The sequence below is a fragment of the Hydra vulgaris genome, chromosome 10, assembly GCF_038396675.1.
Source record: "Hydra vulgaris chromosome 10, alternate assembly HydraT2T_AEP".
Classification (NCBI taxonomy): Eukaryota; Metazoa; Cnidaria; class Hydrozoa; order Anthoathecata; family Hydridae; genus Hydra; species Hydra vulgaris.
The window spans coordinates 6,763,495-6,785,595 of NC_088929.1; the positions used below are offsets into that span (position 1 = coordinate 6,763,495).

At 27.8% G+C, this 22,101-nt stretch overlaps 1 protein-coding gene across 2 annotated transcripts in view; it reads right to left on the reverse strand.

Annotated features, from left to right (window-relative positions):
* Positions 1 to 22,101, reverse strand: part of LOC100201352 (uncharacterized) — a 71,148-nt gene that overhangs the window by 37,108 nt on the left and 11,939 nt on the right. For both annotated transcript variants that reach the window (XM_065807172.1, XM_065807171.1), the window contains exon 3: positions 3,159 to 3,320. In XM_065807172.1, the coding sequence (XP_065663244.1) occupies positions 3,159 to 3,320 (162 nt within the window). The remainder of the gene's footprint in view (positions 1 to 3,158; positions 3,321 to 22,101) is intronic.

The window sequence follows — 22,101 nt, forward strand, 5'->3', positions numbered from 1 at the left end:
CCCTGCAGAACCTCTCACTAGGTTATTGCAGCCATTACTATAAACATAACCATACAAACAAAGCTGTTTCTTAAGTAGGACAACCATAAAACACCAAACAAGCATTTAATTGTTAATGTTGCTGGCTACAATACCATTGTAAATGTAAATGTTAGTAATTATATCTGGATGATAAAATAGCCTTAAATGAGTTTAATGATATTACATTAGTATCTTCTGTTTTTAAGGTATTCCACAATTTCACAGCTCTGTTTGTAAAAAAATTAAATCTTGCTCAACAGTTTTTTAATAGTTCAATATTCAATTTATACCCTTGCCTACGTGTATGAATCCCAGGTTTATCAATAACTGGAAAATTTGACCATTGAATTTTTGCTGTCGTCTTATATCCAAATTGGTTAAATTTAAATATCTAAGGCATTCTTTGTACAATAAATTATTTAATTCTGAAGGAACTTTTGTTACTTTGCGTTGAATTCTTTCCAGCCTTTTTATATCTCCTGTCATATAGGGACACCATATTACACATATTACATTTTTCCGCTAATGTGCAGTGATGTATTCAAAAATTGTTTTATCTTAAAAAATGCCGTGTTACAATAGGGTCGCAAACATATCAATTATGATAAATGTTCTTTTTATCACACCAATTATGGAATATGTTTTATTACATGTGTTTAACACTTGTGTTTTCCATTTTAAATCTGATCTTGTTGTGATTTTTAAATCTATTTCTTCATTCAACGATTCTAAGACTAGTTGTGTGCCACCTTCTTTATTTATACTATTATTGTACATTAAATTCTGTTTGCCAATGTGCATTAATTTACATTTGTTGACGTTTAAGTTGATTAACCAGCTTTTACACCACTTTAAAACATTAATATTGCCTTGTAATGATAAACATTGTATCAAATTATTTACTTCAGCTATTATCTTTGAATCATCAGCATAAAATTTTGAATCATTTGAGATGATTTCATTCAAATCATTAATGAAAATGATAAATAAAATTGGCCCGACCACAGAACCTTGTGAAACACCACTCAAGACCATTGCCCAAATTGATATAAAATCACCCATAAGAACTCATTGTTTACATGAATATAAAAAATCTGCAATCCACTTCAATAATTTACCTTTTATAACATAAGCTGATAATTTTAACAATAATCTCTGATGTGGTACTGAGTCGAAGGCCTTAGGGAAATCTAAAAAAATAACATCCACAAATGATTTTTCGGATAAATAATGTTATTAAATCCATAGATTATACTAAATTGGTGACACATGATTTATGTTTCAAAAAACCATGTTGATTCTGATTCAATAACTTTTCACCATCTAAAAAGTTAAGTATGTAGTCCTTTATAATGGACTCCATGACCTTACATATATTAGAGGTTAAAGATACAGGTCTATAATTTTCTGCAATCATTCTACTACCCTTCTTAAATAACAGGGTTACATTTAAAGCTTTCCAAATATCAGGGAGTTTAGAATGATTGAACGATATATTACAACAACAACAACAACAACAACAACAACAACAACAACAACAACAACAACAACAAGATATTTATTTTCCTTTTTAAATCATGTAATAATTTTATAATAAAAATAAATATAATAATAATAATCAAAAAAAAATAATTCATAACTCTATTGATTTTAGTAAGTAAAAATAATTGCTTAAAAAAAATATATATATATATATATAAAAATGCTAATAATATAAAATAATATAATAATGAGTAAATTAATTACAAGTATTTATTAATAATAACGAAATGATAAGGATGGTGTCACTTAAACAGAATTCTGATCAAAGGAGTGACACCAGTTTTTAAATATAATATGATTAATAATAAGCATACGCACATAGAACATAACTAAGTAAACATTTAAAAGTCATACTTTGATAATAATAATAATAATAATAATAATAATAATAATAATAAAAAATAAACAAACAAGAAGTTAATGATAATAGTTGTAGCAATTATAGTTAATTATAAAAAAAAAGTTACATTCTAAATATTAAGTGAAAATCATGTTAATAAGTTAGAATAAATTGTTCTCAGAATTTTTTTAAATTGATTTTGATTTAAATTAAGAAAAGTCAATAAAGGTGTTTGAAGTTGTAGTTTTTTGAACTCATTCAATATGCATACAAGACTCTTGTTCCATTCACAAATGCACTAGGGTTGCCAGATGTCCCGATTTTACGAAGGAGAATTCTGCGCCAAATATGTAAAAATATTTTTTTTACTTAGTTCTCCTTCGTAAAATCGGGACATCTGGCAACCCTAAAATGCACTGATAGACAACAAAATGTTTACTAAACAAACTGTTTATTAAACAGAATACTTAACAGTTTCGAAAAACTGGATGCACATTGTTTTAATACATATCCATGCATATTATCTACTCCAATACTCTTGTAGGGATCTAGTTTTAATAATTGTTGGTATACGTTTGACACAGTAAAAGTTGGTATTGGACAACCTTTATCTGTTCGAATAGGAAAATTTGGTATTTCATTGTTTTCTTGTTCTAAAAATACTGACTTAAATTGATAATTTAATTGATTGACAATATCAAACCCGTTAGTTAATGACTAACCATCTTGATTATTTAGTCTCCTAGATAACCATGAACTGATTGCTGATGTTTAACATACGAGTAGAATTGTTTTGGCTTATACCTAAAGTTTTTTATTAATTGTATTTCATACTTCCTCTTTGAAAATTTGTTTGTTTTTCAACTTCTTTTTTAAATAACTTAAACTGTTGCATTTATGGTTCAAATTTCTATTAAGCTTCCATAAAGTATTTTTACTCTTAATTAGTGATTTGACCTCATTAGGTAGCCATTTTAAATTTTGTTCATACAGACTTGTGCTAATAACTGGTATATATTTATTACATGCAGATGTATAACAATTCAAAATTCTTTGATAAGATATTTCAATATCATGCTCATTGAAAACTTTTTCCCATTCAATTTGTGAAAAATATTTGTCAATTTGTTTATAATTAGCTCGTTTATAATTCAAATGAACATTTGACAAATTTGATCGATTTTTATCATTTAAATTCTATATATTCAAATATATTCTAATAAATTTTTAATTTCAAAAAACAATTTAATCTTACATGTCTCAGCAGCAAGATACAAAGGTGTCCTCTCTTTATAATCTTGAGCATCAACCTTGGCACCCAATTCAAGTAATCTAACTATTGAATTAACTGAATTGTATTTTGAAGCAAAATGAAGTGGAGTTTGATTTTCATTAAATGTTGTGGCATGAATATTAGCTGAAAAGTAAAATAACATATTTTCAAATATTACAAATTAAACTAAACTATAATAAATAATATAAAATATATTAAAACAAATATTACTTTTTAGCTTTTATATATATATATATATATATATATATATATATATATATATATATATATATATATATATATATATATATATATACATTTGCAAACTAAGTTTTGCTTATCTTTATAGCATACAGCATTTTCATAAAAAGAAGAAAAAAATGAAGAATAATGAAAGAAAAGATTTCTGGCCCATCCCAAACCCTAAGTAGATGTAGCAGCACTCCGTTGCGAGTCAGTCTATTTGTTAGTCGATGTATGCCCTGAAGCTTACAGCAGCAGGCTATTTCAGTGCTCATCTAAACTAGCAAATTAAGTTATATATATAATTAAGTAAAACTAAACTAATTATATTGAAAAAAGATACCATACAGCAATCACTAAATTATACAATGAAACAATCAAAAAATAGTCAGTACTAAGCATAACATACCAATATATAGTTACTCAGCAAACATCTATAGTAGAATTTCAGTGGAACTGTATATATATTTGAGTGGTTTACTGTAGGTTTGCTGATCAGTTACATAGTGAACATTAGTGGCAGCCTCAAAAGTGGCTAGCTGATGACTAGCCATTATATCACATGTTGGAAAGTTATGGGCCAGCCACTTATAGTGGATGCCAAAATTTCAATGAACCTCTTAAAATGTTTGCTGGACATATTAAAAAATTTAAGCAACAGAAGAAGGTAATAAAATAATCAATAATATTATTAGTAATAATAATTGATGTTTTTTTACAACATTAGTTTTTACTTCAAACAATCTTCCATGAATTAAAAACATTTATTGTAAATTTGTAAAAAACAGAAAAAGTCTATGCAAATTGAAGAAGTTTGAGCGTATAGTTTGAATTTAGTTTCAGACATAAAATTTAAAGAAAAAAAAGTAAATTTTATATACAAATGTTAAATTTGCAATGGATTGACCATATGATTTTCATATAAGTTTAGTCGTGAAAGATAATCCAATATTTTAGGTAAAAGGACTCAGTAAAAGTGTTGTCATTAATTGATATTAGTATATTAACAATATTGCATTATTTGTTAACAGTTAGTTATTGTGTTTTGTTAGAATTCAACAGTTGCTTCAAGCCTGAAGTAGTCACAGAAAAGTGATAGCATTCAATATTGGCTATTTCTAAGCAATCAGAAAATGATAACTCTTTTTCAAGACTGCTGTATATAGTTGTGTCATCTGCAAACAATGCCATTTATATATGCCATTTTAGAAGTAAAACAGTAAGATCATTAATATAGATAAGAAACAACACCTAACCACCTAGCCAAAAAGTTATTGGAATTATTTTGGAATATGGAAATAATGGAATAAACATTTAAAATTAAATGTAGTTCAAGGGAGACTTTTAAGGGAGTGTTTAATAATTTTTTCAAAAATACTTATAGGTTTAGAAGTTATTTGTTGTACTTATGCGGGTTTGCGCATATGCCAATTTATGTTTTGCATTTTTGAAGAATCACACTTAAGCCAATTTGCACTTTAGCTGATCCTTGTAAATTAGATAAAAATGAAGATTGAAATGAACAAAAAAAAAATTTTATGCCTTTGAAGAATGATGTTTAGACAAGCTATCTGTCTAGTATATACTTTTTATTCTATTTTAGGTTTTTAACAAAGTAATATAGAATAAAATAAAATAAAACCAAAAGAAAGTATGAGCACTGTTTTCTAATTTCTAATTTCAGGTTCAAAAATGAGTTTGACACCGTACTGTCAATAACTCTAAAATATTTATAAATTTTTAATAAAAATATTAGCATTGATCTTCCAGTGTAAATAACAACAGCATATTTAGAAAATTACAATTTTTAGCCTAACCCTTTTATTTTATAAGTATATTTGTATTTTTGGGTACTATACTAGATATAGATTTATGATAATTAAAGAATTTATGGGATACTTGTGGCTTTATGAGAAAATTAAGGTCAAAAACTTTGCATATTTTTAAAGCATGTTATTTAGACAGACCAAAATGTTTACTTTACCTATTTTTATTTTAGTTCTAAACTAACCAATAAACAATAATCAGGTAAAATATTCATTGAAAAGTATATAGTTTGTTTTATTTGCTCAAGTTTAAAAATGCTTCTGACACCATTAAATGGTGTCGAAATAATCTCAAATTTTTTGAGAATATTGACCAAATGGTCTAAATGGTCAATATTCTCAAAATATTTGTCGAATGTGAAGGTTTAGAGAATATTTAAGTTCAATATTTAGAGAACCAATGATTAATTAATTCTCTAGATATTGGACTTTGTAGTTTACTGAAGTTACTGAACAGCATTTACTTTTAGTTTGTTTGATGCAGTGGTTTTTGTTAAAAACTTTCAAACTTTGTGTCCAACTAATTTCAACATATTTGTTTGGCGCTAAGTCATCGATATTTAGAAGGGTACAGTAAAAAATTTTTGTCCTTCTTAAAAGCCTAGGATAATGTGTATTATGTAAAATCTAATTTCAAAAGGGGTTTGTTAAACAAAATTTATGATCGGACTAAGTGATGATACCCAAATTTGCGATTTTAGAAATTGACAGTACATAAAACAGTACATAAAACAGTATATTTGTCACACATATTTCATGTAGTTAATTTTGAATACTATACAATATTAAATGCAGATAACATTTTTTAACAATTGCAAATTTGTTGGATTCTTGTTTCAGGTGTTATTATTTTGCATGGATCCTAATCACAACTTTTATATAGAGGAGCGGGGAAGGGGAAGGGTAGAGAAGAGGCTTTTGACAGGAGGCAATTTTCCACGGCTTTTTCATACAGGGTCGGACTGGCGAGGGAAGTTGGGGGCATTTTCCCCCAGGCCCCTGCTGTGTCTAGAGGTCCGGGTCCTTGCTATGTCTAAACTAATAATAACTAATTATTGTAAGTATGTATCAATTTTTATTTTCCTATCCCCTAATGAGATAAAACTATGTGATTAAGGGTTTAACATAGATATCCAACGGGTGCAAATAAAAAAAGTTACCTAAAAAAACGTTTAGCAAAAAAAAATTATTTCCGCATAAAAAGTATAAAAATGCTTTAATACAATAGTATTTTTTTTCTCTGAATGCTTTCATTTCTAATAAAAAAATATGAAAGGTCTATATTTCCTTGTTAAATAAATATTTGCATCAAACAGAATAAAAATAAATGTTGTCAAAATATTGCTAATGATTTGGGATCATATTTTTGTTTTTTGCAATTTTTCACGGAAAACCAAAATTTGATAACATAGCTACATGTTTGATGGTTGAAATTTGGAGCACTTGTTTATAAATATCTGTTCTATCTAGATTGTCGCAGACTTTGATAATTTTTTTACAAAAAGTTAGTTTTTAGTGCATTTATATTTTTATTTTTATTGGTTTTAAATAAAAAACGAAATATTTTTGTAAAGTCTGTGAAATTAGCAACACTTCAACCTTATATAAATATGAAAATCAAAAAATTGGTTTCTGTACCAGGGCTGTTTCACTCAATATAAAAGTGAGCTTGACGTCACAAGAATTTTTGTGTTTTAAAATAAGAAAAGTATTTTCGCGTAAAAAGTATAAAAACTCACTAACTTTAAAATAATAGTATTTTTTTTCTATAAATTCTTTCATCTTCAAATTAAAAAAATATAAAAGAACTATCCTTCCTTGTTAAATAAATATTTTCATTAAACGGACTAAAATTAGATATTGTTAAAATATTGCTAAAGATTTGGGATCACTTTTCTGTTTTTTACGATTTTTACGGAAAACCTGTCTTGGGCCAACTAAGATATTCTGACATAGCTACATGTTTAATAGTTGAAATTTGGAACACTTATCAATAAATGTCTATTCTATCTGAATTTTGGTTCACATTGCTCATTTTGTAAGAAAAGTTAGTTTTTAATGCATTTCTATTTTCAATTTTATCACTTTACAATGTAAATCAAATTTTTTTTGTAATATGCACCAAATTATTAAAAGTTCAATTCTTTATAAAAATGAAAATCAAAAAATTATTTCATGTACCTCCAACTATGTTAAAAAATATGGTAATCAAACCTGGCTGGTTTAGCAACAAATTTTTATTGTTTTATGCGTAAATTTTTATTTACATTTTTAAACAATCACGTGACCTTAATACCTTACGACCCAAACAAGAATATTATGAGTTTTATGAAAACAACTTTTTTAGCGAGACAAATTTTGAACTATAAAATAAACAAAGGCGGGTTTTTTTCTCTTGAGGGTAATCAACTAACATCAGATAAGCTTAATCCTATTATATCTTGTTCATCTATTTGTCAATAAATACTATTGGTGTAATAATATAATTCGAAAATATATTCTTTCTGATTTTTTTTTGATAAAAAGTAACATCAAAATGATAAAATTTAGCAAAGTTCGTCATTTGACGCGTTTATTCTAAAATTAAAGAAGTTTTTTTATATATTTGTGAAATGTCATCAGATAAAAAATTTTATTGGTGTTTTTATTCTTTTTACAGAACAAAATTATCTTTAATGTTATAAAAGTTATAAAGGTTTTAGTAACACCCCTTATGTGAATATTTTCTAAAAATAACAAGAAGCCGTAAAGCTCGCCTGAAACAGCCGTGGTACCTCTAGCTATGTTATCAAATATTTTTATTTTTATTGGTTTTAAATAAAAAACGAAATATTTTTGTAAAGTCTATGAAATTAGCAATACTTCAACCTTATATAAATATGAAAATCAAAAAATTGGTTTCTGTACCTCTAGCTATGTTATCAAATATGATTTAAAACTTGGCATGTTTAGGATTAAATTTGTTTTTTGCGTGAATTTTTGTTTATATTTTGAAGCAATGACGTAAGTTATGTCACGTAACCTTAAATGCGTTACAAATTCACACTAGTTTTATTTTGGTATGAAATTAAGCTTAGCGACTTTGTGAAATTCTCTTCACGAACTTAAATATTTTTCAAATATGTCTTTAATATCTTTAATATTGATAGATATATTTAATTTCCATTCAAATTTTTTTTATTTTAAAAAAAACATTTCATGTATTATTTGGCGATTTTGTTGTCTGACTTTAATAATGCCTTTATCGATTCACATTAAGTTTAAGTAATGTTTTTGGCTTTAAAAATAGTCAAACAATGTCTATATTATATTATTAAACAACAGAAATATATATTTTTTGATTGTTTTTGCTAAAAAGTAACATTATACTTTTCAAAATCAACTAAGTTTGTAATTTCTGCGCGTTTATTTAAAAATCAAAGAAACTTTAGATACTTAATTGAATGTTAAAAGTTAAAACAATTTATTGTTGTTTATATTCTTAATACAGAACAAAATTATCTGTAATACTTCAAAAGTTGTAAAAGATTTAGTGACACCCAGGGCCGTTTTTGGAGCGTCGTAGGCTCTAGGCACTTTGCATAAAAATGTAGCTGTAGGCCTTTCTTTCAATTTAAATGTAATGTACACGTTATTCAATTTACATTATTTTTTAATTTTTGTATGTAGTCGTTAATGGGCCTACAGTCGCTGTTTGTTTGATTATTCTGTATCTGTACACATGTTATGACTTAAAGAAATTAAATTGTAACCATTTCATTAATTGTATTTCTCTCACTATCATTACTTTAGTTATGATCATGAAAAGCCATTAAAAATTCAGCAATCTATGGTTTGTTATTTGTTTTAAACGTTTGTTTAAATTTATGAATAGTTTACATTTATTTAAAATTGAAATTCTCAGAATTCCACGTATAATTTTAAAAAGTACGATTTTATTTGGTAGGTATTTTACTTGTTATGATTACGTTTTTGTAAATTATTAATAAGTTTTGTTAAATGTAATGTTTTATGGAATATATTTAAATGTTTTCCCCCTCTTTAAATGGGTTAACATACTTTATTATATTTTTTTGTTTTATGTCTATACTGAATATTTATTATGATTTTCAGAAATTCAAGTCATTTCCGATGGCGATGGGTACAAGAGAAAGCACGAGTCTGGCTATATTAAACGGAAGAAAAAGCAAAGGAAAGAGGATGCATTAAAAAAAATGAAAGGTTCTTTGCTAAAATATCTTAATAAAGTAGATGCTACTTCTAGCAATGACACTTCAATAAACTCTTTTGTTTCTTCAACAAGTCCAGGAATAGTAATACCAGAGCCAGAACTAATGCTGACTGACACTGTGGAACAATGCGGTTGTGCAATGAGTTTTACAAGTGAACCAGTTATTCAAGCAGATGCGGAACCAACAGTAGCAGGTTTAGGATTGGGAGTAAGGAATCTATTTCAAATGATCCTGCTGAATGGGAAATAAATGCTGATCTCATAGCTTATTATGCAGAGAATATCCCATCACAGAATTTGAAATCTGATTTAAGCTTAAAAGGTAGACAATTTGGTGAAAAGATTAGATATGTACGCAAGGAATATTTTATGAGAAAACTGGTAAATGAAGAAATTGTCAGCAGGGATTGGCTCATATATTCGCCCTCAACTGGTAAAGTGTTTTGTTTTATTTGCAAGATATTTGGTTGCAAAACCGGCAGTGCTGGTACTAATAATGCACCAAGGAATCAATTTATAACTGGTTTCGATGATTGGAAAAATGTTATTGCTAGAATAACCTCACATGAAAAATCAAAAGATCATTTTGCTGCTGTGTCGATGATAATGCAATACAAAAAGTCTACTCGAATTGATGTTGAACTTCAGAAGGAAAATGAGAAGTCTTGCAAATACTGGACTGAAGTCTTGAAGAGGGTTGTTGTAGTGATAAAGTTTCTTGCTGAAAGGGGATTAGTTTTTTGTGGTGACAATCAATTGCATAACTCTCCTAACAATGAAAATTATCTTGGTTGTATTGATCTGTTAGCTGAATTTGATCCATTTCTAAGAGAACACATTCAAAGATATAGAAATCCAGGAAAGGGAAATATATCATATCTTTCAGCAAACATATGCGATGAATTCATTAATATATTAGGAGGCAAATTTTTGAAGCAAATAATTTCTGAAATCAAGGATGCTAAATATTATGGAATTAGCATCGATTCAACCCCTGATATTAGTCATGTAGATCAGCTCACACTTGTTATTCGCTATGTACTCAAAAACAGAAATGTAGTAGAGCGATTTCTTCAATTTATTCCTATTGAACACCATGATGGAGAATACGTATTTAATCTTGTGGTTGGTATTCTTCAGTTTTATGGAATAGACATCAAAAATTGCGGATCACAATCTTATGATAATGCCAGCAGTATGAGTGGAATATATTCTGGTGTGCAAGCTAGATTCAGAGAGATTAATCATTTAGTAGAATGGGTTCAATGTGCTGCCCACAGCCTAAACTTAGTTGGTTCAGCTGCCGTGGAGTGTTATTCAGCAGCTGTAAATTATTTTGGTGTCATACAGTCAGTTTATAATTTTTTCTCAGCTTCAACGAAGAGATTGTCAACTCTTAAAGAACTTCTTAAAAAAAACGCATTTGTTTTACAAAGCTTATCAGAAACTAGGTGGTCCTCTAGAAGTGATGCCACAAGAGCTTTTCAATGCAAATTACTTACAAATTCGTCAAGCATTATGTGAAGTCACTAACAGCAAACATCAACCACCAGCAGCTGTTCATGAAGCGAAATCACTGGTTAAACATTTAGACTACTTTGAAACTGCGTTAATGTGTGTGATTTGGAAAGATTTAATCCAAAAGATGAATATTGTCAATAGAGCCTTACAGGAGCCGGGTATTGAGCTGTGCACCATCATTAAACTGTACGATGGTCTCATACAGTATTTTCATGATACACGCAGTAAGTTTGAAACATTCGAAGGCCAGACAAAAGATTTCACAGAATCTGATTACAAAGAAGCTACACAACGCAAGCGAATACGGAAGCGATTTGATGACGAAGTTATGGATACAAGTAATCCCAGTTTAAATGCTAGTGCCAGTGATAATTTCCGTATTCAACAGTATTACGTTATCATAGACAGACTTAATAATGAGATGGAAAAACGCAGAGCAGCTTATAAAGTATTGTACGAAAGGTTTAACTTTCTTCTTGACAACATATCTTTGTCGAGTGAGGAAGTAGTGGCTAAAACCAAAGCACTAATTCAGTTGTATCCATCAGACCTCGAAGAAAAATTTACCGATGAGTTTTTGCTGTTTTCTCAAATGTTTAGTGATGGTAAATCGGTGTCTGATAAAATTAAGCTGCAAATAGACAATAAACTAGTTGCAAGTTTTCTAAATGTTAATATCGCTTTCAGGATTTATCTCTCTATATTAGGCACGAATTCAGAAGGTGAACGTTCTTTTTCAAAATTAAAACTGCTATCAATTGAAAATGAAGTAATGCGGGAGATGACATTTGAAGATGTTATAGTTGATTTTGCAAATACCAAAAGTCGAAAAGTTAATGTCATGTAATTATACTGTTTGATTATAAACATTTTTATCAATTATGAATATTATGCTGTAATCCCCTAACATAGCCACATGACATGTTAACACTAAATTTTTAATATAAAATAACATAATATCTCTCAAGTCTACTGATATATAAAACTAGTTAAAATTTTATTTTTTGATTTAAACACAGGTGGCAACTCTCTGTGTCAAGCTCTAGTTCTATTATCTTGCATCTGGTTCAACAACTGAAAAGGCTGCTTTGGTCACTTAGTTCATAGCACATTCGGTACTTTGAACATAAATTTAAACTGAAGGAGTTATTAGAATAGAGCAGCTCTGAATTGAGTGGTTGTCACAACTGCCACAACTTACCAAAACATTAAACTACACGAATATTATAGAGTGGCGGCGTTTGGCGCCGGCGACGTCGGCCACTGCCGACGGCCTCGCGCTTGAAGCTGCCTCGCAAAAATATACTAAAAAAAATAAATATTGTATCTAAATTATAACTGATGAATATTTTACATATCTTATTTTGCTTTACTGGACGAAAATATGTTTATTTGTCGGTTTTATCACCGGTATTATTTTACTTCAATTTTAAATAAATATTATTTTCTTAGTATCAATCTTATTCTAACTGTTTCTGATAACATAAAAGCAATTAAATATTGTTTATTATTGTTTACCGGCTCTTAGCCGTAACGTATCGTTAATTATATAATTAACAAGGAGTGTTAATATTCGATTCTAGATCTATAAAAAAAAATCGATTGTCACATTCTATTCCATTTTTATTCGATTACAGCACGTGACACGCGTCAAATTATTAGTAAAACAATTATAAAATTTGAGAAATGAAAATGAATTCGAATTCAAATCTAATTTTTTTTTTATTATAACCTACTCAACGCGGTTAATGCATGTACTGGAAAATACACGAATTTTGCGTTTTTATAAAAAGGTTATGTTTCACTGCATTTTTTTAACCCGAATAAGTTTTAGAAAAATTTTTTTTTTTTTCTTCTAGCGCTTTAGTTTGTCTAAAATCAAATAAAGTTAAATTTTTTTTAAATTACTCAAGTTTAGATATAAAATTTTGCTTTATAGTTGATGGACCATATTTTGGTATAAAATAGTGCTGCTCTCAATGAAGATAAAACATTAAACTGAGAAAATAACTTTTTCAAACAAGTTTTAAGTTATTTGTTTAATTTCTAACCAGTCATATGTCTGCAAACATATTAAAGGTCGAAAAAAATTAGTTATTTCAAGTTTAAAATCTGTTTTTTCCATTTTATATGAAAGTTTTTATTAATATGAGTGTGAAGAACACACAAATCGACATACGACTAGTTAGACTTTTAAAGCTAAACCTCTCAAGGTTTATTTAAAAGTCTAAGCTCAAAATTCAAACATTACTGTGATGTGAGCCATCCCTATTTTATAATGCCATAAAACTATTTTACGAAAATTCCGGTCTTTAAATTATCATAGATTAATATATATTTTTTATTTGAATATATATATATATTTTTTTGTAGAAAATATATATACATATTTTCATATTCCATCGCAAAAGATATGTTAAGTTTTAAACAATATATATAGAGATATTGTTTAAACTTAACATATCTTTTAAAACTTAACATTTCATATTGTTTATAAACAAATGTTGCAGACCGGAAAAAAAATATGTTTGTTATCACCGAGAACAAACAAGACAAAAAAGTTTGAGAACTTGCATTAACGGCGTTGAGTAACTAACTTTGCATATTAAGTTATAATTTAAATATTAAATATAGTGCAATTACTTAAGCATTTAGTGCAGCTTAGAACTACAATCTGTTATAAAAACAATAACAAAATAAGTGAACATTACAAACTGTAATAAATAAAATTTAACTCTTAATTAAGACCCCTCAAGTGTGATTTAAAGTCTTAATTAAGTCTTCAATTCAAATAAGTCCTCAAGCCTTAATTAAGATCCCTCAAAATTAAGACCTCTCAAGTGTAAGACCCCTCAAGAATCATTAAAAAACAAAAATAAACATTTTGTGTAATTCTGACACAAAATTTATTGCTCAGCTCGAATTGGAAAACCATTTCTCAAAGTAAGATTTAGTTCTTGAGATATAAATCAATTCCTTCGACTGGGTAAATTTGATCTGCCTAGCAACAAGCATAGCAACAGGTTTTTAATCAGAATTGCAAGCAATTTTTTTTTGTTATTTAATAAACTTTTTTAACAATGGGTAAATCATGTAGAATCAAGCAAAGTACTCAAAGTGAAAATTCCAGAAAATTTCATGGAAATAGATACACTAAAACTTTGCCAATCGATTCAACTTTATCAGTTGCTCCTGTTATTAGTTATGAAAATGATCATATTTCTTGTAGAACTTCTCTAAATTTATCGATATCCTCAAACAAAATTGAGAAAACTGAGACAACTTAGCATAATAAAAAAAAAAAACTGTTGGTTATCAAACTATTAACTTTTAAATTTTGTCTGGTGTAATTAATCAACTGTAAACATTAAAAAATGTTTACAATCAAATTTAAATCTTTCAGAATGTTTTCTCAAAAAAAAAAAGATTCAACTAAATGTTTAATATTTGCTACCCTAACTGCAATGAAAAAATTGAATTTTTTACTTTAAAGACATGTTCTGTGAAAAAATTTGAATGTAAATAATAGAATAGTTTATTCAATGCTTGATTGTGGTCAAGTTATTTCAGGATTAGAAAAATTTACATCTTTAATGAACATTCCAAAACCTATATTTAAAAATAATTATAACAAAGTAAATAAATCAGTCTCTGATTGTGCTAAAATTATCGCAAAAGAAACAAGGATTAATGCTGTTAAAGAAATTTGTCAATCTTCTTCAAATATTGTTGACACTGCATTATCAGCTGATGGTAGCTGGCAACATCGTGGGTTTTCTTTATTTAATGGAGTTGTTACTGCAATATCAATGGACACAGGTAAAATTTTTGATTACGAGCCAATGAGTCGGTCATGCAAAGCACGTAGTCTAAAATTAAAACTTAAAGAAAATAATCCTTGTGCATTTGAAGCTTGGAAGTCATCACATGTATGTAAATTAAATTACAAAGAGTCCGATCCAGATCAAAGTTATTTTAGTGAAAAAGATGCTTTACAAAGCAACTGTAGCTATTTTTATAATTTTGAAATAAAAGAATTTCTTGAGCGTGATATATTTAATGCAATTCGTATAAATATAAGAAGTTTAAAAAAAAATTTGAATACCTTTACAAAAGTTTTGAGGAAAATCTAACTATTTTTAGTGTAATATGTCTAACTGAAACTTGGTGTAGTTCTGATGACTCAAATTTAGATAATAATTTTAAATTACCGAGCTATAATTTGATTTCATTAGGGCGGTAAAGACAAATAAACGCAACGGTGGTTTAATTATATATGTAAAAGAAAACCTACGGTATTATATTAGGCATGACATGAATATTTCTGACGTAAAGAGGTTTTAACGAATAAAATATTGATCAATAAAACTAAAAACATTGTGATTAGCTGTTGTTATCGCCCACCTACTAGCGAAATTAAAACATTTAGTACATTTTTACATAATAATGTTATAAATACAAGCAACCACGAAAAGATATTACTTTACATATTAGGTGATCTGAATTTAAATTGCTTTGAATATCACGTCAAAAAAGACATTAATGGGTTTTATAATGGCCTATTTGAAAATGGAGCAGTTCCTTTAATAAACAAACCAATTAGAATTACTCAAACAACAACTTCCTTAATTGATAACATTATAACCAATGATATTTTTAATAATTCCCTTAAAAAAGGCATTATTAAAAGTGACATATCTGATCATTTCCCTATTTTCTTTTCAATAGATATTTATGCAAAAATTTTATATAATGAAAAAAAGTCACAAAACTCAATATAGTTTTATCAAACTTGGAAAAGGTTGAGAGACTAAAACATCCCTCAAAAGGAGGTCACTCCGCAAAGTCCGTAAAAATTGGCGTCAATTCGTTCAAAACACGGCCAAGAATTTTTTTCACTTGGTATTTTTACGTCAGTGGGTTGGTAATGGAAATGAATTTTCCAAGTTTGATAAAACTATATTGAGTTTTGTGAAACGAAGGTTTTAAATGTTATTAATGTTAGATTTTTTGCTGCATATTTGACAATTTTTTCAAAATTTACGGTATTTTTTACGGACTTTGCGGAGTGACCTCCTTTTGAGGGATGTTTTAGTCTCTCCCTTTAAAATGATAACTTTTAAAACGGAAAAAGTCGCTTTTCAAGATGGCGAATATTAGGCATTTGTCATATATTTTTGTACTTTCAACTTCAGATTATAGCACTTTCCGTTGATTTTGAGACCTATGTTTTTATACGATTCTTAATCAGCATAAAATTATCTTTCAGAATCAATCATAAAAAATAGGGGTATGGATGAGGCCTAATTATATTTTTTTTCAACAAAAAAGTTATACTAATGCTATTTCCATAAAATTGATTAATAATACTTTGTAATTTCAGAGAAAAATAAATTAAGATTTTGTGCTAACACTGACATGACATGTCACATTTTATTGTATGTAAAGGTTGAATTTTGTTATGAGAATTACAGTTATTATGAAAAAAAATGAAGGTAATTGTTATTGTATAAATGAAGGTATTGTTTGTATATATATATTTTGTTTACTTTGAATAAGTTTAAATTTTCTCGCATCATTTTTTAAAATTTTTGTTTGCACATGTTTAATGTTTGCATATATGCTTTTTTGATAAGTATGTGTATGTGGTAATATGTGCTTTTAGTTTTTTTATCAATGTGTTTTTATATTAATGTAAAGTGTTTTTTTATCGTTTGTGTATATGTTAATATATGTTATATAATTGTTTTATAAATGTGTTTAAATATGTATATAAGGTTAAATACATATTGTGTTTATAGTTGGTACATATGTTTATATTATGTTATTGTGTTTTCAAAGTGCTATGACTTGATAAACGTGTAGAGCAAGATTTGTCAACCTTGCCAGCCAAGTGATGCACTTGTAGCAGAGGGTTACACGACAGTGTTAAGTGTCAAACTATTACTGCTTTAGGTCTACGTGTTTCCAAACCTTTATTATTAATTATTCTGAAAATACATAATGTATTTTAATAACATTTTGCGTAATGTTGTTACTTATGTTCTGTTATATATGAATGTTATGTTACTTAAGTTATGTTATATGCATATTATATTAACTTATGGTGTGTGCTATTGTTGTGTGTTATTGCTGTGATGTTGTTTTCTGCTATCTTTTGAGTTAATAAACATTTGGCTTACCTTTATGTTGGTGTCTATTGTTAAAAATGATAAATAGGTAATTTTATCATTAAAAATCACTGCTTTTAATCATTCACTTATAGCCAAGACAAATTATTTTGCCATATATACAATTTGAATTATCTCAATTTGATTTTTTGTCTTTAGCACTGTTTATTATATGATTTTGCTATAAATATTTTGGAATCATGTACCAGCATAAGTTATTTTCTAAAAGCTAACATGAAGTAATAATATATAATAACTACTACTCTGATAAATCACAACAGCTTTTCTCTATAAGGTACACTGATTTTCATTTTTTGAAAATCAGTAATGTTTTTCTTATTTATTGTTAATTAATGCAATGTTTTTCTTATTTATGTACTTATTCATTACATTTTTTATTTTAGATTTATCAGATGATGTATTTATGTGGTATAGAAGAACAAAATATTGTAAAGTTTTATGAATTTTTTTAAAAACCTTTACTTATTATTTTTTTAAAGAAGAATGGCAAGTTTTTAATAAATTTTTTAATTATTATTTGCTAAGTTAGTTTTTTTTCAAACATCTCCTTGCTGATATATATTTTTTTAAAGTTGTAAGATTGTTGTATAATTTATTATAAATGACAATCAGTTATATATAAAAATTATTTGTGTGTGCTGTTTAGAGTAGAAAGTAATTATATAGAAAAGATCCCAATTTTCGAGATTCTTATAAGATTTTTTGTTACTTCTTTCAATTAAAAGTGAACTTTAAATAGATATTATTAGGCTAGAAGCAGATATTAGTTAGAAAATGGAAATGTTAATAGGCAAGTTAATCGTCGCAGAAATGAAAGAGATAGGCTTAGGTGAGATGAAATTAATAATCGACAAAATGCTAGAAATGCTGCTCGGCAAGCAGCAAATAATTTGAACCCAAATGAGGAGAGCTTGGTTAGGCAAGTAAAAAATAATTATTGCAGAAATGAAAGAGATAGGCTTAGGCAATGAAATTAATTGTCAACAAAATACTAGACATGCTGCTAAATATGCGTTGTATAGCAAGAAGTAATACTATTCCAGATTATAATTATTAAGGAGAAATGAATTAGCATTGTGGTGCTAAGAAATTTTCTTATGAAACACATTTTTTATGTTACCATAATGGAATTTCTAGGTAGACTTGTTGCAACCTTCACCATTTCCACGAGATTTATTTAAAGGAAATTATGCCGATGGAAATGCCAATCTGAATTTTTTTAAATTATTAGAAATTATAATGCCTGTCTTTCTTTTGCTTCATTTATACCTAATGTAGTTCAACCCATAATTCATGGGCTTCCATGTTTTAGAATATGTGGTCAAGTTTTTCATCGTATAGGTAATCTTAGGCCAAATCAATGTTCTGCCTACATATTATCAACTATACATCTACGATCCACTTGCAGCAGTAAATTTTAGAATGTGACAACGTGATAATGATCTTTGCTTAAATGATTTAATGTTTTGATTGCAAAATATTATTAGTGAAGAGAGCTCAATTGCTCCTGCGTTTAAAAACATAGCTGAAGTGGAATATGAAGAAATTTGCCAAGCAGCTATAGAAAGTCTCTCAGTCTCAGTTGTAAAAATCTCTTTACTTGAAGGGCAAGATAGGCGTCGCTATAATCTCCCTTCACATGGTGATGTTGCAGTTGTGTTTGTTGGCGAAGATGACGCTCCTCCTGCTTCCAGGGAAGTTGTTATAAACCCAAGAGGTCATCCTCTTAAAACTATATCAAGTATGTCTGCCAACTTAGATCCTATGGTTTATTCTCTATTTTTTCCAAGGGGTTGGTGGTCGGCATAATCAATTGGTTTGCAACCCTTAATGTGCTACATTGGTTAGAAATCATGTTACATTATCTCAGTATTATAATTATAAACTTTCAGTTAGACAATTAACCTAAACAGAGAGGCAAGCAGTATGATGCTTTACACAAACATGTAAACAACCTTGGAAATGATCATAATATTAGACCAGGGCGTGTTGTAGTTTTGCCACCAACAATGTAGGAAGTCCTAAAGCTTATTTAATTTAATTTGTTTAAATGTAGTAGTTTTAATAAAAAAAATTTTTGCTTTTCTGTTTTCAGATTTTTAAGAACTAAGCAACTTAGTTAAGCAAGTTTTGTTTTATATTTTATTACAATTGGAAACTATTTTTTAGAGCGATTGGAAATAGGTGAAGGGATTTTTAGTCACTTCAGATCATTTTATTATATATTTTTAATTATTAGAAGGGTTAATCATAATAAAAATTTTTAGACAATATAACTTGAAACTGATTTTAGTAAGTTAGCTATATTTTTTTTTTTGTATTGGGTTTATTCTTTATTAGATATTTTTCATGTATTTAACATGAGAAACTGTCTGTAATTTGTTGACAAATAAGTTTATATACATAAATGTGCCTATATCTCAGTATATTTTATATTTCTCTGTATATGAACATTTTCTCTTAGAAAATAATAATATACACATACTCTTGAATTCCTTTTTTTTTTTATTACTTAAGAGTAAATTATACTGACTGATATTGCTTCATTTTTTACACTTTTAGATTGTGTATTGTAGTCTAGATTCTTTGTTATATATAGAATTTATTTGTGTGATTTCTAATAGGCAAAAATAATTGTTATCCAAATGAAAGAGATAAAGCTAGGCAAGATAAAATTAGTCATTGTTGAAATGTAAAAAATGCTGCTCGGCGAGCAGAAAACTTACTTGCCAGAATTCGGTGTCAAGCAGTGTTAATGTTTATTTGATTTTAAACACTTTAGAACAATACTAAGAATGAATTTTACTATTTATAGTAACAGTTGGTATCAGTTTTGAATTAAAATGATTTTAAATTTTTTTATAAATTCAAACATTATGTTCTTTTTTTTTAGTTGTCTTTGTCATCACTTGATTAGTTTGTTTACTGTTGAAAAATGATTTTAATTTTGTTAATTTAATGATATAAAATTTACTCTATTAATCATTAGTCAACAGTTAGAGAGAAGCTGGAACTTCAAATAATAAAGGTAAAAATAATTTTGTTTACTGGTAACTTAATAAAACCAGTTAATATTATTTATTGCGAGTCTTTTTTACTTTTTTTTCTTTTTTAATATGCTGCTTTGGAAACACTTTCTTTCTTTCTCTCCCCTCTCTTTCTTTCTCTCTTTCTCTCTCTCTCTCTTAGATTAGAGTTAAATGAGAATTTGTACAGGGAGCATCAATAAAACATGTAATTACTGAGGTCTTACGTATTTCTTAATACCACAATTGATAATGACCATGTATATAAAATATTTTACGAATTGCTTATTATTTTATGATATAATTTACAAATTGTTTAACCATAACTGTTCAATATTGTAATAAATAAAATCTTTTTTGGTCAAGTATTTGTTCAAGTTCAAGTTGATAAAATATCTTATTAATTTGTGGTGTCAATTGGCCGTGTTTTTACGTTAAGTTGTCTAGCCTTTTTATAATCTTTCCTTTTTTAATTATTTTGGAGAGACAGTAATGTCTGTAATATGTGCTTACAAATATCTTATGCTATGCGCTATTGTTTCTGTGTTTTGTGTTGATAGAGCTGGGGTTTTATAACTATTTTTTTAATTCTTTATATTTTCTGTTATATTATTATCCTAATTCTACTAACAATAAAATGCAAATGATACTTTTGTAATTAAAAATTGTAATTATTTTTCATTTCTTTTTATAGGTGTTGGCAGGCTTTACTTGACTTTCTTTTTATGGTACCTGCTGTGTGTAACAGATTTTAAAAAGAAATTAACTGATGTTAATGTAGTCTTTTTTTGTCGTTGACTATAAGCAATGATTTAATTACTAATAACCCGTACTACGGATTGCTTAGTGCTAGTTAGTGATGGTTGACATTGAGATTTAGAACACCTACAGTATCGGACAAAACATGGTGGACTAACTCAAATTTAGAACAAAAGTTAATCAAAAACTAAAAAGAACTAGTAAAACAATTGTACATATTAATTTTTAAATAGTTTATTATGTTCTTAACAAAATTTAAAACGTTTGAATCATACTAAGAATCACAAAAAAAATTTATAACACATTTTTTTCAACAAACTACATTTTTTCTTGGACAAAACAAGGTGGACAAATCAAAACGAAGCTTTTTTTATAAGATTTCATTGTCTTTATTCAATTTACCGCATTCTTTTGTTTTCACTTTTATCCTAACGTTACTCTAAAATAATAAAATAGATTTTGGAACGTCTGGCCAATTATTTTTTCAATTAAACTAAAAATAGATTTAACTCGTGATATATGGAGTAAATTGCAACTTAAAATGGCTTACGACAAATTAGGACGTGTTTTACGTGAAAATATTATTAATGATTTTAAAAGCGGAAAACGTCAAGCTGAAATTTGTAGAAAATATAATATAGCTAAATCGACTGTAAGCAAAACTGTCAAATCATTTGGATCTCGTGACTGCTATAAAACAAACCATCGGGGCGGACGTCCAAGAAAAACAACACAAAGACTAGATCGAATAATTGTTAAAGAGCTTAAAAAAGATCCATTTTTGTCATCCACAAAATTAACCAAAAAACTTGAACTACAAATCTCTAATCGCACTGTGCGACGAAGAGCTAACGAAGCAAAACTGTTTTCTCGAATGCCTGCCAAGAAACCGCTAACTTCCTTTAAAAATAGAAAGCTAAGACTTGCGTTTGCCAAAGCACACCAAAATTGGACTGTAGACCAGTGGAAAAACATACTTTTTAGTGATGAATCAAAATATAACCTTTTTGGAAGCGACGGCAAGAAGCGAGTCTGGAGACCAAAGAACACCAGATTCAATACTAAATATACCAAGAAGAGTGTTAAGCATGGAACGTCTGCTATAGTTTGGGGTTGTTTCTCAGCACT